This window comes from Beta vulgaris, chromosome 3 (assembly GCF_026745355.1).
Source record: "Beta vulgaris subsp. vulgaris cultivar EL10 chromosome 3, EL10.2, whole genome shotgun sequence".
NCBI lineage: Eukaryota > Viridiplantae > Streptophyta > Magnoliopsida > Caryophyllales > Amaranthaceae > Beta > Beta vulgaris.
Window position 1 is genome coordinate 551373 of NC_079204.1, and position 19665 is coordinate 571037.

At 33.8% G+C, this 19665-nt stretch overlaps 1 protein-coding gene across 1 annotated transcript; it reads right to left on the bottom strand.

Annotated features, from left to right (window-relative positions):
• LOC104887894 (S-adenosyl-L-methionine:benzoic acid/salicylic acid carboxyl methyltransferase 2) lies at positions 1–5325 on the bottom strand. The gene is made up of 4 exons (XM_010672668.3): positions 5213–5325; positions 4250–4663; positions 2373–2630; positions 1–757 (listed from the first exon to the last, which is right to left on the bottom strand). The coding sequence occupies exons 1-4, from the start codon at positions 5312–5314 to the stop codon at positions 404–406; spliced, it is 1128 nt and encodes a 375-aa protein (XP_010670970.1). The 5' UTR covers positions 5315–5325; the 3' UTR covers positions 1–403.
• Positions 5326–19665: the final 14340 nt, after the last annotated feature.

A 19665-nucleotide genomic window follows, 5' to 3' on the forward strand; every position in this document is an offset into this window, starting at 1 on the left:
TATAGCTATCAACAATTACATGTTACTTTGACCATCAACAATTACATCCTCGACCATGCTTCATGCTTGGACAACCCCCACTCATACTCGTGTATAAAACTCGAGCATATTAATTAAGGTGAGCCATAACATGAGCTGCTAGATTGACCAAGAATAATCCACTATTTGGTACAATACATAAACACGTACATTTTCCTAATAATACTTTATCCATGTCTGAGTAACATAACTTAATACATAAATACGTACATACCTTTTTCGGAGTCACCGGCCATGAGTATTACTTAAGGGAAAATATATATAACGAAAACAAAATAAGCTCAAGTACGTAACTGGAATTATGGAAAGAAATCATGCAAGCAAGCATAAAAAAAAAAAGTCTACATAAAGAGATTGTTCTACATCAACCTCGGCTTTTTCTTGTTAAGGAGATTGTAATATAGTCGACAGAATTCTTCTCTTCGGCCATAGAAGCACAAATGATCTCCCTATATCTTTTGAATATCTCATCGATGATTTCTTCTCCAAAATGACTAACAATTAAGGATTCAACCACAGCTCTTAGACATATTGCAAAGTCATATTGATCGCAAGAACTGCGATTCTTGTGATCATTCGCGTCCCAACTGATTTCGGAAGCATGAACTTGATCAAGAGCAAAAGATCCCTCACTATGTACCAGAAATTCGAGTTCTGAAGGCGACGATGTATAGATGGGAAGATTGAATGTGTTTAGCTTCTCTTCCTCTATGTAACCCTGCACATAACCGTGTCTTTGTAACTTTCTTAATGCAATTTAGACGTATTTTTATTTGGTGTTTTTTGAGTAAGCGTAAGTAACACAAATCTGCCTTAAGGTAGTGTTTGGAAACTTGTATTTCATTTCAAATAATGGAATAATTGAAATCTGGAATTTAAAGTTTGTATTTCAATTCCTAATCATTGTTTTGTAAAGGGGTTTGATAGAGGAGAGAGATATAGAGGTTTAATGGAGGAGAGAGAAAAAGTGTGGGTTTACTAAAGGAGAGAGAAAAAAATATTCGAAAGAGAATGAGTGAAGTTGGGATATAGATACTCATGAAGTTGGGATATGTATGAAGAAAAAAATTCAAATGACAAGGTAATAGCTTGAATTTCAAATTCTACTAATATAGGCTTTTGATAAGAATTTAGTCAAATTCCATACTCTCAAATTTCATGCCATCCAAACAATAGATTTCATCCAAATTCAAGATTTGAAATGAAATCTTGCTATCCAAACATAGCATAAAGTGATTTCAAATACTACATATAGGTTATTGGATTTATCATGTCATTTTATACTAGTAACATATGACTATCTATGTATATTAAGATGTACATGATAATTTTTATTTAATTATATATATTAGGGTTTTTTGTGGGGAATGACCAATTAAAATAGGAGTTTTGCAGGGAAACACTGCTTAAATTTTTTTTGGAAGAAAGGACCAATTAAAATACTTTCTTTGGTAACTTAACACCACATATGATTTTAAGGCCAAATTCTCAACTTTCCGGCGTTGACCATTTCTTTTCCTCCAAAACCTCATTTTTTTTGTTTTGTCTTATTTCCTCCCTTCTTACTATTTAAAAAAAGCCCTAGTTAATTTCCCCAATTTTCCCCATTTTATTGAAGCTATAGCTCTCATCCTCAACCTTGGAGCGGGTAGTAGTACTAGTTAGAGAACTTAGAGCGAGTGCACTCGTCCGAGTTCGTAGAGGAGAAACGGGTGAACCCAGTTCAAAAATCAGGCTTGTCGTTGTTGGTAAATGAAAATCTGGAACAATGTGAGTGAGTGAGGAGAGAAGAAGAAGAGAGAGTGTGTTAATTAGTGAAAAGATGGAGAAGTGGATAAGGAGAAGAAGAAGACGACATGAAGATTTTATAGAGAGAGAGAGAAAAAGATGGGATTTTGTGAAATAAAGAGGAGAAAACAAAAAATGTGGGTTGACAAAAAAAAACTGAGGTTTGTTGGGGGGGGGGGGGATTAATTGTCAATGCCGAAAAGTTGACAATTTGGCCTGAAAATCTTAATATGCTATTTAGTTGTCAACGGAAGTATTTTATTTGGTCCTTCCCTCCAAAAAAAACTTAAGTTGTGTTTTCCAACAAAAACCCTATTTTAATTGATATTTCCCACAAAAAATCCTACATATTGAGATAAAGTTTGAGAAACAAAAGGTTACACTATTAAGATGAAGCTAGTAATAAGTTATTTAATTAAACATAGTTGTGTACTTAGGGAAAGGGATTCACGAATTAGTTATATACTTGTAGTATAATAAGGGACTTGTGAAAACATCTTTAATAATGTTATTGTTAAGCTCATGAAAAGGAAGGGTTTATATACCTCAACAACCATATTATCGAGGACCGTAGCAAGAAGCTCCCACATGTAACCAGTTCTATTGCTATAACAAGGGTCACTGTTTTGTCTTCCTAATAAAGTTAGCACCATTTTTCCTCCATCTACAACTTCCTTGGAACGACAATGTAGGAACATCCAAATGTCCTTTTTGAATTGATCATAATAAGCTTTAAGGACTTTTGGAGGGCTTGTTTTTGCCATGTAAATGTTTCTCTTATTATCTTCTATCCCTTCTGGTACCTGCAAAGTGCATATTACCCATAATGAATCACGATCAAATTAAACATAACTAATTTCAGGTCATCTATACAAATATATTAAAAGACGTACGTGACAATGTATACGCCACATAACACCTCCACGCAATGTATACACGCTACATGACACCTCTATTACTCCACTAGAATTGTCCAATGTGTACTCCAATGTATACACAAGTGACAAGTCATGTCAATTAACAAAAGTAAAATTAGCTTGCAACAAAATTTGAACCCGGAACAACGCTCGAACCCAAATACTAGTAACATATTAAAAAAAACCATCTTTCATTCATTTTAAGAAAACTTTTAACTTTTGCCCTTCCTAATTCCTTTAAATAATTCTACTTTTACGTAACGATCAAGTTAACTTAAATGAGTATATCTAACACGTTTATAAATATATAAAAAAAGTATATCTAACACACCTTAAGACATCTTAGTCCGCATAGTGGTTTGCGGATAATGGATTATATTGCAACACGCAACAACAATATCAAAGCTAAAATCTCTATAATGAGATTTCATTCACTTAATGATTACACTTTGACATTTTACACTATTCACAAATTTCACTTTGACCATCATTTGTGATTTATACATGGATGAAAATATAGTCATGTGGAATCTTATTAGATTCATCATAACATGTATTTTATTAATATATACTTTTTATAATTTTTATAAATACAAAACTAAAGATATATGCCCTCAAAGTTTTTGCATTGACATGCGTAAAAAGTGTAAGTGTGTAGATTAAAATGAAACAGATGAATCATATATAATAGACAACCATGAAGCATTTGCATTTTAAATAAAACATACCTACCATGTGTCCATCTATACATATTTTACGTATAAATATATCTATATAGAGTATAAATTACATTTTTTTTAGGGAAACCCAAAAATTGGGTTACTCTATTAGACCACAACAAACAATGTTCACCACGCCATTCGGAGCATCATCCTTCCAACCACGCCAACCCATAAATTATACTTCCTCCCTCCCAAAATATAGTTCCCATTTCATTTTGCACAGTCTCCAAGACGTACCTTTGATCTACAATATCTTCTATTTCTTATTAGTAAAAAATATAAAAAGTTGATATTACGAATTTACACATTGAAACGAATCTAACAAGACCCTTCATGAATATGTTTTGTTGTATACATTAGTAAGAATATTTGGTCAAAGTTTTTAAAATTTGACTCCAAAAATAGAAATGGAAACTATATTTTGGGACGGAAGGAGTACTACACTACTTTAAGTTAAACCTTACGTACGTGAATTACTCCCTCCGTCTTTTTTTATTTGCTACAAGCACTTTTTCACAAAGACCAAGGAGGGAGTGGGGACCACTGACATAAATGGAATTAACAAAAAAGCAAATAGGTAAATTGTGGACCTATGTATTATATATGAAAACATTTACAAAATCAAGAAGGAGTGATGTCAAATTTGTAAATAAAGTGTGGGACCTATGTACTATATATGGAAATATTTGCAAATGTAGCAAATAAATTGAAACACCCCTAAATGGCAAAATGTAGCAAATAAAAAAAGACGGAGGGAGTATTAGAAAGGAAATTAAAGATCACCTGAGAAAGCCAATATAGGCTACTGGAAGAGTGCACAAAATGCAAGCTATTGGTAGGAAAAAGCCTACCATAGAAAGAGCCAGGAACACCATTCACAAAGCAATCCCCAAAATCATCTCCCATTTTCTCCTTAAGGTTATCCTTAAATCTTGTGACTGAACTAAACACAGTATTAAAATCATTCCCTGGAAGATCATTCAAGTAAATCTGATACTCTTGAGGTCCATGTCCGAGTTCTCGACGAGCTTTATCAATGGTGTCTATGAGCCCATAGACTACGCTCATCAAGTTGTTCTCCACAGAAGAAGAACAACCCAAGTCTGCTATGCATAAGATTTTCGGTTGTTCCATGCAATAATACAACTCCTTCATGACCTTTTCTCTTATTGATTTCGTCATTAATAGTATCTGCCTCTGTTTCACGTAAGTTTTCAATCATTAAATAGTTATTAGGCCCGAGCTATGCTTCGGGTAAGAGAAAATTTCATTTATTAATATAAAACTTTATGATATTAACACTAAATACGACCTAGATAGCCTAGTGGTTAAAACTTTAATATATGTACTTGAGGTCTTGAGATCAAGTGGCACAGTTTCGTTTTCGCACGCCTTTTAATATATTTGTATAGATTAGTGATAATTTGTTACATTTTTTGTACATATAAAGATTCATGTTATGCATTCATCATACTTCCTCCGTTTCTACATACATGCATGCAACTTACATATATAGTAATCATTGCCCATCTACAAACCTTATCTTATATTTTCTCATAAATGTTCAAGGAAAAGTATAGTCAAATGTGGTCTAATTTAATTTTTGCATATTTAATTTTATGATATCAACCTTTTGCAAATTTTACTTGAACAAAATTTTATAAAATTAATGAGCGAGCAAAGTAGTGCATCAGTGTGCGTTATTAATTACTAGTTTCGTATGGAGATATAGTGTGAAAAAATTACCGCCATGTATGCAGTTTTTGCGAAACTTGTGTCACCAGTCCCCTCCTTCATGCGAAGCACCTGCACTATCTCAGTTTTCCTCACCATCCTCTCTCTCTCCATTCTCAATGTTATATTTTTGAAGCTGTTAAATAAACACCTATACTGATGCAATGAGATAGGTGTATTTATAGTATATATATTGACATATATGTATGCGATGCGTGTATTAATTTAAAATAGTGTTTTATATTTACTTAAAATGTAAAGTTGAAATGGAAAACGATTCTTAAATCGTTCTTTTATAAAAAAAAAATTATTCCATTAAATCATTAAGGATAATTTAGTGTTTTTAAACGGGACACCATCTTCCTCCCCTCTCCTTATATAATTAGAAATATATTCTCAAATATGTGTATGTCACCCTAGCTCACTCCTTTCAAATATTTGGATTAGAGAATTATAATTATACGAAATCCAAATTTTCTGACTTATGAATTGCGTGTCATTTTATTTTATTGGCTATTAATTATTTTATTTTTATTTTGTTGAAAACCACACTTATTGAATTTTGTTATGGGTAATGTCCTAATTAGAGATAGCCAACTGTGTGGGTCAATCTAGCCCAACCCGCCTCTTGGGTCGTGTGGGTTGAGCCCGCTAAAAGTCTAGTCCAACCTAAACCGTGAAATTGGTGGGTGGGCAGAGGGCCAGATTTTTTTGAGCCTAGCCCACGAAAGCCTACTACTAAAATCGCTTAGTTTGGTCCACGAAACCAATCTAGCCCTGCCCCATGAACCGGACCAGCCCAGCCCAAGTAATTATTCAACCAGATTGTCTACATATTAACCAAATTGTATATATTTTAATGAAATTATATATATTATAATTCAATCAAATTCAAAAATATTGAAATTATTCAGTAATATTAATAATTGTATATATTTTAAATAATTTTGAAGGTTTTATCATTAGAGGTGGCAAACGAGTCAAACGAGTGATCGGGTCAAAACAGTTTGGGTCATGATCGGATCAACTTTTTGTTCGGTTTGCATTCGGGTCAGGTTCGTTCAGGTGCAGATTAATAACGGGTCTAGAGATGGAAATATCCAGCGGATGATCCGATCACCCGCTTCACCCGCACTATTAAACGGATGGAAAACCCGGTTTAAACGGATGAGAGGCGGGTGACGGGTTAACGGGTGACGGATTCGGGTGATACTTTTTCATGCATCACCCGGTCCATCACCCGGTTACCACCTGACCCATCACCCGTTTATATATATATATAACTTATTTTCTTATGCAAATTGCTGTGGGTTTTATGTTGTTGGGCTACTGGATTTTTTTTCTCCCTTCACCCGATAGTCACCCGATCCATCCGTTTCACCCGCGGGTGATGGATGGATGGATTCGGGTGAACATTTATGCGGGTGATGGATGGATCGGGTGAAGCGGGTGGATGCGGGTGACGATCCACCCGCCCCGAACCCGATCCATTTCCATCTCTAAACGGGTCCATGAGATTTCAGGTGATACCAGTAGAGTTAAAACGGGTCGGGTTAGATCGGATTTTCAATCTCGAAAATAAATAAAACACATATAAGACTAATGAGAGTAAATTAAATAATTAATGGACAGTGACTAAAATTATATATAATATTTCATGACAATATTTTCCTTAAATTTGATTAGAAAGCAACTAATATGACAACTTTTCGGGTCGGGGTCAGGTTATGGTCATCATTATCGGGTCAATTTCAAGTCGAGTAGATTCTAGTTCGGGTCATATTCGGGTCTACTTTAATTCGGGCCAGGTTATTTCGAGTTTCAAGTCATATTCGGGTCGTTATTTTCGGGTGAAAATGGGTTTCGTGTCAACGGGTACATGTCAATTTCGTCGACTATAGTTTTATGTATCAATAATAAATGATTATGCCCATGCCGGCCCGCTAAGCCCATAAACCGCCATAACGGCTTCCCAAACCGTGAAAACGGTAACAGACCGGTGTGGGCCAAGATTTTTCATCCAGTGGACTAGCCCACCTAAACCGTGAAGTTCACGGTACGAACCTGGGCCGTGAAATTTCAGCCCGACCCACTAAGGCCCAGGGACGTGCCCGCACCAGTGGCTATCTCTAGTCCAATACTTGTTACATGTTGCATATTGTTTCTGAAAGTTTTGGTGATCTACCATCAATCATCATCCGCAAATTAATCAGAGTTGATAATATATTCAAATTACTCCCTCCGTCTTAGAATATAGTTCCGATACTTTATTTTATGTGTCCCCAAATATTCTACAATCAACCTTATTTGATGCTCCTTCAATATCATTTGTTGGGTATAATAAAAAAAAAATTCTCTTCTCTTTTCATATGCCAACCCATTTAATTCCCATCATTGTTCATTTTTTAACGACAATAATTCCAAAAAAACAACTTTCTATGCAAGTATACCACAACATTGTTTTCTTAATTCTTGTGTCCAAAATGAAATGAAATGAAATGAAAACTATATTTTGGAATGGAAGGAATACTTGTTGTTATTATTACTATGACCCATCATTTAATAATGGGTAATGATATATACATACGACCCTTAGGGTTGTATATAAACATTAAATACATTTCCTAAAATGGTATTGATTTGTGAATTTATGTCATAATCACGCGTCAATCGATGTTATTAATGTTTAAATATTACTTAGAATTTCCTCTTTTAGGTTCTTAAGTGCAGCCCTTAGGGTTGTAATTATCATTTTCCTTTAATAATTTTAAATTTTAAATTATATAACAATCAACCAATAGGGAGACGTAATACACAATTTGTGGGACAAAAGATTTAGATTTTAATAGGCAAAAGCTAACGGACGCCCCAGGGGCCCTAGGTAAGAAATATATTGTTCTACTTAATTACTCATATTTATATAAAATAATATAATAATGTATAATTCCAATGTAATGCATTTAAATGCTTTGTATTGGAATTAAATGTTTTTCCCTTTCCTTTTGAAAAACATTAAATGTTTTGCATTGAAATTATACCTTATTCTTTTATTTTATATAAATATGAATAATTAAGTAGAATAATATATTTCTTATCTAGCGTCCCGGAGTATCCGTTAGCAAGATCTATTTTAATATAAAAAAACTAATATGAACCCGGTGCACAGTGCACCCGATCCATATCACGTGAGTTATGATAGTGTATATTGATATGATATAGTGTATGTTAAAATGATATAGTGTATGTTAAAATGATATAGTGTATGTTAAAATGATATAGTGTATGTTACAGTGATATAGTGTATGTTAAAATGATATAGTGTATATTAAAATGATATAGTGTATGTTACAGTGATATAGTGCGTGTATGTTATAATGATATATTGTATGTTAAAATGATATAGTGTATGTTAAGATATAGTGTATGTTACAATGATATAGTGTATGTTAAAATGATATAGTGTATGTTAAAATGATATAGTGTGTGTTAAAGTGATATAGTGTGTGTTAAAGTAATATTTTGTATGTTAAAAGTGATATAGTGTATGTTAAAGTGATATAAGGTGTGTTAAAGTGATAAAGTGTATGTTATAATGATATAGTGTATGTTAAAATGATATAGTGTATGTTAAAGTGATATAACGAGTCACGTGCCTGGACCTGGTCCATACTATTTTTAGTGTGAACCGGGTCCACGCAAGTCGGATAGATTTTTTTTTTTTGACAACGGGTAAAACTTGCATTAAATAAAAAAGGAAGTACATCCTAGCAGTAGTACAACCGGACATAAAATAAAGCAAATTGAAGCTAGAGGAGCTTCTTTGGGTACATATTTTAAAGAACGAAAGTAACTTATTACATATCCAGACCGACTTAATTTTAGCATGAACAATGATAGGAGGAGATGGGGACAAAGTCTTGCTGAAGAAGACACAATATGAACGGAAACCTGATGAGAGACGACATCCATACAATCTTCAGAAACAGATTGCCGCAGATCCCAAAGCCCGCGAACAGAAACGGCTTCCTGGGATCTTTCTGATTTTAATATACCTTGCTTTACCATTTACCGATTATAATAAAGACATTCAATTTGAGATTTAATTCTATGAACATGATCTGAGCCCAAAGCAAGTAAACGCGGTACTGGTACCGAGTACCGACTAATGTAGCAGGATTCTAAATGCTTCCTTAATCATAATTGATATTGCATCTTACTTACCGAGTACCGACTAATGTAGTAGTATACCTAGTAAATAAAGAAGTATATTTATCAAATGCAGTAGTATATTGGAACCAAAAACATCGGTGTGGCAATATACTATGACCAACTCATATTAAAGTACTTGCTGATAGACGTCTCCTGACGTTGGATAAGCATTAAATATATTTCCTTAAATAGTGTGAATCTTGGAATGCATTTACAAAATCATGCGTCAATTGATGTAATTGATGTTTAGATTCATTTAATAATTTCATTTTTAGTTATCTTATCTGACGTAGGCAGATTGGCGGAAAAGTTCAAAAAAGATTTGCGACAAAAAACCTGAACTGTTTTGCGGAAAATGGGCCGACGGAGTCCGATTGCCTATTGTGATACCTTTTCGGAAGCGGAACGGCCCAACGAGTCAAACTCACAGCTACGCCGTGACCTATAGTATAGGCTTTTTAGGCCATCCGGGTCCGTTTAAGGCCCGAATTCAGCTTTTTAATTATTTTCGGATTTTTTTATTTCCTTAATTTCGTATTAGGGTTTTGTTTAACGTATCTAACATTATTAGGTCAATGTTTGGAGGGAGTTTTGGACTTTTAATAATATCACAGAGTTTATACTCTTTTCTGGTGGATTTCGGAGTTTTACAGATTTATCGCTTGTAAATTTGTGTGTTCTTGATTCGAGAATTGCGCTTGCTTTTCTCCATTGATTCCGACTGCGTCATTATCCATAACGCTTATCAGCTTTTGTATTTTCGAACCTTATCATGGCAAGCCTTGAGAAAATGAAGGGCCTAAGGCCAAAGAGGGGCCTGTCCTTGGCAAACTCCTTGTTATATAGTATCCCACTTTCGCTTCTTGCATTAACCGATATTCCTTTTGAGTGATCCATAATCACCAAATGTCCAACAATGTACTATTTTTCAGAAACAGTGCCATGAATTAAAATGGACCTACTATGTACTAACCCAGATTCAAATTAATAATTGGTGTGATACACTATAAATTACTTCATCCCAAGTTGAGTTCCTCTTTATTATTATTATCTTTTATGTATAATATTTGTCTTTTTTGTCATTGCATTGAAATAATCAATACGTTTTTTCATAGTCTAAGTGTATCATCGTAAGATAGAAATATCCCTAAAAAAAAACATAAGATAGGAAATGGATGAATATAAATAGATCAGGGTCCTTATACTTTTAGTTTCAAACTCGTATATGACCAGAGTGATAAATTTACATGTGCTAGCTAATTCTAGTGAAGAAAAAAAAGATAGTTATTTCACTTACTAACTTTAACTTGGGCTAATTTTTTAAGGGAAATATATATAGTCGTCTAATATTACTATGCTCCTCTTATCCATGTCCAATAGATTATCTTGTGTTGCTTTAACTAACAGTTAGTTAAAATCTCGTCTACATCATTTCTCTTGTAGCTTTCTCTTAACCAAAAAAAAGTAGGTCATCACTGGGATGTCCGTAAAAAAAACACTTAAGATAGATGTGGGAAGGTTCTTATGAAAATACCTACATTATGCGATAATATTTTTATGTGAGAACATATCCTATGTTCTATCTTTTTAGTGATCTAATGTTCTAAATTATGATTTCTTCTCAAGAAGACTCCATTAAAGCTCTTCAAACTCAAATTCAACCAAGCTCTTCACAAATTTTATTAAATTCTTTTAATGACGCGGAAACGCGTTTTTTCTGAGTGGGCATAAATAGATTTACCCTAATAATGCATATAGTTAGTATTTTTTTTTTTGAGGGGAATAGATTTACCCTAATAATGCATATAGTTAGTATTCATTCTCATATTCAAGAGAGTAAAAAGTTGGAGCGCTTTTGTAATCTTTTTTGAACGTTTAATTCATCGATTCCTAGTGCAGATTTGTGGTTTTTCTCTTAGTTCTTGGGTTTCCACGTAAAAGTTCTTGTGTGTCTTTTATTGTTTTGTTATTCGTTGTTCTATTATTGTTTGCTATTACTTGCTAGATTAATAGTCAATAGAACTTACAGTAACTCCATTTGTTCATAAGAGTAATTTCATCTTTTAATAAGAGTAACTCCATTTCATCATAAGTGTTTGTACATAAGGGTCAATTTTAAAAGGTCATATCTCACAGCACACTTAATATTTTGGAAATATTCAAGTTGGAGATGAAAATTGGGGGACCTGCAGGCGATATCGTCAACAAATGCTGGGCCAACTCCACAAAACTAGTCTACCTACGGGCCTTCTTCTCTCTGTGATTGTCTGTAACTGTTGTGTTAGGCTCCGCTTTGTGTACTGTAATGGATGTAAGGTGATTGGTTATTTTATATGTACTGCAAAATATATGTGGATACTTCATGACTGCTTTTGTGCATATGCTAGTCATGATTTATTTTGTAAACTTTTGAGCCATACGTACCTTAGATATGGTCCCTTCTAAATAATATATTCCCCTTATTATGTTAAAAAAATCCAGCTACAATCTCTTCGGCAGACACCTTTAAAACGTGTAGTCTCGCTTCAGTAACAAAGTCTTAAGCAAATGAAGGGCCTAAAGGGGGGCCTGTCCTTGGCTCAGCTCCTTGGCATGTACTCTCGCTTCTTGTATTGTCCTCTTCAGGGCCGTCTTGAAGATTTTGAGGCCCCGGTTCTAACATAAAAATTGGGCTCCTAAATTCATAGAAAATAAAGATGGAAGGTTAGAGTTCTAAAGATGAAAAGTTGAAAATCTAAAGATAAATCATTGACAAATTTATTAAGGGTGGGAAACAATGGTGATTTTTTCAAATATGAAGTATGATTTTTCAAAATAATATATTTTGGGGCCTTTATAATTTTGGGGGCCCTGTACTGTTGGGCTCCTTGCACACCCTCATCTACCCCTCTGCTCCTCTATTCCTTTTGAGTGATCCATATATAACCATAATCATCAAATGCCAAATAATGTACCACACTTTAGAAAACAAGGCCATGAATTAAAATGGGCCTACTATGTAATACCTCGGATTCAAATGTTCAATTTCTTTGATAACAAATGATAAGTATGGAACTGTACTTATTCTTATCTCCTGCATTAGCCATGTGACAATGAAAGTTTAAGAAAGACTATAATTTTCTAACAATTAATAATACTTATCTGTACAAATATAATAAAAGACGTGGCTAATAACGTCTGCATGCCACGTGGTACCTCTACTCTACTAAAAATCTAGAATTGTTCAATGTGTACATATGTCATGTCAACTAACAAAACTAAATTGGCTTGTGATAAGTTTGAACCCATGACATATGTTATTACATAGAGCATAGTTACCATGACATATGAAGTATGATTTTTCAAAATAATATATTTTGGGGCCTTTATAATTTTGGGGGCCCTGTACTGTTGGGCTCCTTGCACACCCTCATCTACCCCTCTGCTCCTCTATTCCTTTTGAGTGATCCATATATAACCATAATCATCAATGCAAATAATGTACCACACTTTAGAAAACAGGCCATGAATTAAAATGGCCTACTATGTAATACCTCGGATTCAAATGTTCAATTTCTTTGATAACAAATGATAAGTATGGAACTGTACTTATTCTTATCTCCTGCATTAGCCATGTGACAATGAAAGTTTAAGAAAGACTATAATTTTCTAACAATTAATAATACTTATCTGTAAAATATAATAAAGACGTGGCTAATAACGTCTGCATGCACGTGGTACCTCATCTACTAAAAATCTAGAATTGTTCAATGTGTACATATGTCATGTCAACTAACAAAACTAAATTGGCTTGCGATAAGTTTGAACCCATGACATATGTTATTACATAGAGCATAGTTACCATATCAATCAACTGTTAATAATGCTTTAAATATCCACATTATTTATTTGTGTCTTTTAAATATTGAGTTTCCTTTATTATATTTAAATGTGAATGGAAAAAAATGCATATCAAATTCGGAAAAAAATATCACCGAGACAACGCCCGAACTGAATACTAGTTTATTATTTATGAGGTGTAGGTGCAATCCGAACTCATATTTAACAAGTACTATGATACTATATTTTTGCTCATCCTAGGAAACCACCATACCTATTCTATGCGATGACAATATTAAGCAACAATTGTTTCGAGTATCTCATGTCTTAAAGCATCTCCAAATTATAATTTATAACTAAATAATAAAGATTAAAAATAAAAACAAAGATGTGGAGAGAATATTGTTAAATATGGGTCTAGGTTGTACTCATCATAAGGAGAGAAAGTCCCTTCATAAGAGTAACGAAGTTGCACCTTAAAACTATGATGATTAAAGGGAGTAGCCCCTTAATCTTATAAAGTGAACACAACTTATATATTTTTTCAATGTGGGACAACACTACTCCTTAATTCCAAATTTATTAATTGCTGGACAACACTTTTACTCACATGTGGGATTTTCATGTGCACAGCAATTATAGGTGTTCAAAGATGTAGGGAATCAAAAAATTTATTAGATTTTTAGTATGGAGTACATTAAAGAAGAATATTATGTAGTACTTTATGGAGTAATCATTCATATCACAAGTTTTATTTCTAGATAATTTAGGATTTTGCATTATATAATAAGCTTGGTACAACTTCAAAATTATGTAGGATTTTCATTATTCACAAGTTGACAACGGAATGTGAAACATGCTTCTTACGAATAGCGAGAACAAATGAAGCAAAGAGCTAGGGATATGGGCCGAGTAGCTTTAGTTTGTACTAAGATTTTAAGCCCGTAGGTTATACAGGAGTGATTGAGTGATCTTAAGGATGGTTAATCATCTTTTTATTGAATTTTTTTGGTTAGGAATACATTAAAATATTATTTTTAAAGTTTGTATTCTGTCGGACGAGTCCGACACAATATTCTCGTCGGACCACTTCAGTTAGAAGCAGTTGTGCTTCATCAGTTAGACTTACTTGGGTTTCAGTTGCTCTTTATTTTTTTTCAGGTAGTCTTCATTTTTTTCAGGTAGTCTTCTTTTTTTTTCAGTTGGTTCTTGTGCTTCAGTTAGACTTACTTGGATTTCAGTTGGTCTTTATTTTTTTTTCAGGTAGTCTTCATTTTTTTTTTTTCAGGTAGTCTTCATTTTTTTTCCAGGTTATGGGTCTGTTCTAGAGATGGCAACGGGTCGGATCTGGACCGGGTCCAGGAAGACCCGGATACAAATCTGTTTTCTGACCATGGATCCAGATCCGACCCGGATCCATCGGGTCTAAGAAAGTTGGACCCAGACCCAGATCCAGATCCGGCGGATCCGGGTCCAAAACGGGTCCAAAACGAATCCGACTCATTTCACGCGATTTCACATACTTTTTGATATTAAAATGATTTCCAAAGCGATTAAAATGATTTCCGAAGCGTTGAAACGCTAATTGTATACATCTCCAACGGATGAAAGATCAATTTCATTACAACTAAGAGATAGAAAAACCAATAAAATTATAATAATTGTACACAAATGTCTTCCATACCTAATGACAACTCACTATTGTCATTTGAAAGCAAATAATGAAACGTGAGGTTTGTTTAGAAACCAAAAAAAGTAAAAGAAGGTTACTTTTAGAGAAAGTACAAAGGATGAGCATCTCTCTGTTTCTTACTAAACCAGTTCCTTTCGAAAAAATTCAAAGAACAAAATAAAAAAAAGAAGAAGAAGAAAGAAGGGTCACGCCTCACGCTAACAGTTACCCAACCAGTCAGACAACTAGCGGCGGCGGCGGCGAGTAGTGGGTCGTGAGTGGCCGCCGGAAATGGTGGATCGAGAACGCGAAGAAACCGGTGGCCGGAGCAATGAGTCCAGGATCCAGAACAGTGGAGAAACGCGAAGGTCTGGCTTTGGCCGGAGCAGGAGGGAGTTAGGAACATAGGGTTTACAGTTTAGGTAGGAGATGCACGAAGAGGAAATAAATTTTGTTGATAGGAGACGCACGAGGAGGAAATAAAATGGAGAGGAGGTCAGGAGGCCCTGCCCAACGTGGAGAACTAGAGATTTTAAAAAAAAAAGGATATGCGGATCCGGGTCCGGGTCTATTATGCAGATTCGGACCCGGATCCGTGATCTGACAAGTGGACCCGAATCCGACTCGGATTCAACGGGTTCATAATTTTAGGATCCAGACCCGGAAAAACGGATCTGGGTCCACGGATCCGGGCCGGGTCCAAGATCCACTGCCATCTCTAGTCTATTCTCTTCGGCATAAAACAGCTGAACTGAACTGAATTGAACTGAATTGAACTGAACTGAACTGATCTGAACTGAATTGAATTGAAATGAATAGTGATATGTGAGAGTAAAAGTATTGTCAAGAGCTGAACTGAACTGGTCTGAACTGAACTGAACTGAAAATAAGCTGGGGTGAACAGGCCCGTAGTCTTCATTTTTTTTTCACAGTTGGTTCTTGTGCTTCAGTTAGACTTACTTGGGTTTCAGTTGGTCTTTATTTTTTTTCAGGTAGTCTTCATTTTGTTTCAGGTAGTCCTCATCTTTTTCAGGTAGTCTTCATCTTTTTCAGTTAGTCTTCTTTTTTTTTTCAGTTGGTTCTTGTGCTTTAGTTAGACTTACTTGGGTTTCAGTTGGTCTTTATTTTTTTCAGGTAGTCTTCATTTTTTCCAGATAGACTTACCATATCAAGTATCATGAGTTCTTAGTTTTATTATTCTTTCATGTAACACTAACCTCTGCTTTGTTGTTGTTGTGATTGTGGTTGCTTCCTAAGCCGTCTGATCTAGAATCAGAAAAGTTGAAACAATTGATTGATGGAGGAGATGGTGAATTATTGAACATGAGTACTTGATGTTGAACATGAAACTAAAAACCAAGTATGGAGGAACTCATTTCTTTCTCCTCTACAACTTTGAGAGCTTTTCAAACATTTTCCATCTATTAGTTGTTGGCTCAGATGATGTCTTGGGGTGTTTTTTTTGTTATTATTTGTGTTGCATTTTAGTTATTCAAAATAGTTTTTTTCAAAAGAAAATTTTCATCAATTGAAGGCAAAATGACATCTACAATATGATTTAAAGAAAAATAAGCTACAATCAAACAGTATCAAATCAACTTAATCTTCGATGAAACTACAATGAACTAGGTCGAAAATTATGGCGCAAGTTCCTTATATTTGTTGTCTCAAGCAACTATGAAATTGTCTATCATTTTGAGTTTTGACATAATTTAGAGAAGAACATTCTTGATCTACTCATGTTGACTGCATCTGAGCTTCCAATACATTCATATTCATAGTTTACAAAAGGACGGACTAGTGAAAACAAGAGAGGAAAAGGGACTTACCATGGATGAGGTCAACCATGACAACTCCTAGTTGATTGGGGGGGGGGAAGGGGAGGAGGCGGCTCGAGAGAAAAACTACATTTATGGTTCATTTGCATATTCGATCAGTAATTGATTTATTCAAGATAGTTAATGTGTTTTTTTTTTTTTTTTTTTGGTTTTTCTAATCTAACGATTGCTACTAGTTGATTTGCTTCTTTTTTTTTTATAAATGTATAACTCCCGAGTCTTATCTCTTAATACTCATAATTTGTCACATTACTCAACTTTGTAATACCACTAGTTATATCTATGTGTCACAAGTCACAACTTAGTAGTTCAAGTTATAACAAATTGCATTTGTTTCTATAGGGTCAATAATTGTTATGGCCTTGGCATTGTCATTTTTTTTTTCCTGTATATAGGGACTAGAGAATGCTAGTTTATTGGTTCTTCCTTTGCCTTTGTAAATAGTGTTTTTTTTCCTAAAATTAAATAACGTGAATATATTAGTGTGTTGACGTCTAAATTTGAGAGAAGAGTTCGTGATATCTCCTTGCACTTTTTGCAACATTTTGCAATACATATATTAGCATAATTTCCTATTTTTGAAATAGAGCTATTTTTCGTTTTTATTAAAAAAAATCATGGAATTCAATGTTGTAGAATTGTTTTGAGTAATTAAACCTAGGCATAATATAGGGTTAAACACTAGGTTCCACTCCTTCATTAGAACACCCAACTTCATCTCTAGTTACCAAACTCATAAAAGAACCATGCAATTCAACATCATCTAAAATGCATTTATAAACTGTATTAACTCTTGCCTCATGTTCAGTATATATGTGTATGATTTTAAATTCAAGCAACAAGTTTAAAAAATGTATCAAATGTCCATTTATCAAACAATAAGAACCTTATTCCATCTTTCATATCTTTTCTTAGGTCCAAGTAATGCACTTTGATAATATCATTATAGCCCAAACTATCTATTAAATTCTTGACGTACAATCCATTTATCCATTAATGTCCTCAGGCATATCTTCAAACATACTAACCTCTCCATTAACATAAGACATTAAACCACCAACTACCCATATAGCCACCATGATGCACAACTATACATGGGTTAAGTTTCATAACTTGTAGAATATAAAATTTTCAAAAATCATAATTACAATAATTCACACATTAAAGATCGTGTAGCTACATAAGCTACACCATTCCAACTCCTCGAGAAATTTACAACCAAAGCATACTCCCTCCGTTTCATATTAATCTACACACTTTGACATTTTACACTATTCACAAATTACACTTTGACTCTCGTTTGTGATTTATACGTGAATAAAAACATAGTCATGCGGGATCTTGTTAGATTCGTCTTAGTATGTATTTTTATTAATATGTACTTTTTATAATTTTTACAAATACAAAACTGAAGATACATGTCTTCAAAGTTTTACATTGGCATGCGTGAAAAGTGTAAGTGTGTAGATTAAAATGAAACGGAGAGAGTAAGTAGATAACTGATGTGGCCTTGCATGCATATCAGTTTGCTTCATTAAAGTCAAAACCTACTCAAATAGGTACTTTCTCCGTCCCATAATATAGTGCTTACTTCATTTTTGGTGGGTCAAACTTTAAAATCTTTGATCGAATATTTTCATTTGTATATATAAAAAAACATATTCATGTGGGATCTTGTTAGATTCGTCTCAATGTGTAGTTTCATAATATTAACTTTTTATATTTCTTATTAATATGGAATTGAAGATATTATAGGTCTAAGTTACGTCTTGAAAACTGTGTAAAAAAGAAACAAGCACTATATTATGGGACGGAGGGAGTATTAATTAATTATATAAGAATCTACTTTTTTTATATAGCTGACCCATTTCAAAAACAACACTCTATTTCCCTAATTTGTTAAGCCTCCACTACCAAAATGCACAAATTGCTATAGTAGAAACCCAAATCACAAAGTTTGCCATCAATCTAAATAAAATAGCATACCACATAACCACACCTATAAAACATAGCATAATCATGATTACGCACAAGTTTTTTTTTCCCTAAAAAAATGTTCTTTTCAAAACCCTAGACTTTAATTTATACAAATGATAACCCAATTATTTGCAATTGAACAAAGATGCACATAGACAATGTCCATTACCTGTGGATTTTGCAGAGAGAATAATGATTGTTGATGAGTAAGCGGGAAATTCTAAAGCTGCTCTAAAATGGCAAAGCAAGGGTTTTTTTTTCCTTTCTTTTGAGCTCTTACAAGGGAGATAAAGAACCCGCTAGTTTAACAAACAAGCCTTGGGGTTTTCTTTTAATGTTACCAAACGACGTAGTCTTGACAATTATGATTGATTTTTGGTGGGTTTTTTTTTTTTACAACAGTTGGTGATTCTTCTAGAAACCTCAACTTTCTCGTTACTTTATTAACGTCTGTTAGTTTTGTGGTCTAGATGATAACTTTTAAAAGTATAGGTCCTTAATGATAACTTAGGCTATGTTCAGTTCACCTTATTTTTGCTTATTTCAGATCTAATCAGATCAGATCAGATCAGATCAGAAAAAATAAGTTCAGATCAGAACAGTTCAGATCATGGTTATATTTAAAAATCACTATATCTTTCATTACATATTAGTAAAAATTATAATAATTGAATATTAATAAAGTACTCTTTCAGACGAATCAAACAAGACCCCACATGACTATCTTTTTTCTTATATATTGAGAATAATCTAAAAGATAAGATCTTGTTATCAGATCAGTTCAGATCAGATCAGATCAGATCAGAAAAAATAAGTTCAGATCAGATCAGATAAGTTCAGATCAGAAAATTTCAGGTGAACTAAACATAGCCTTAGACCGAAGTTTAGGTCCTTGTATTGATCTTGACTCCCTAATTTTGCTTGACACTTGAACAATATCTTTTATTTAA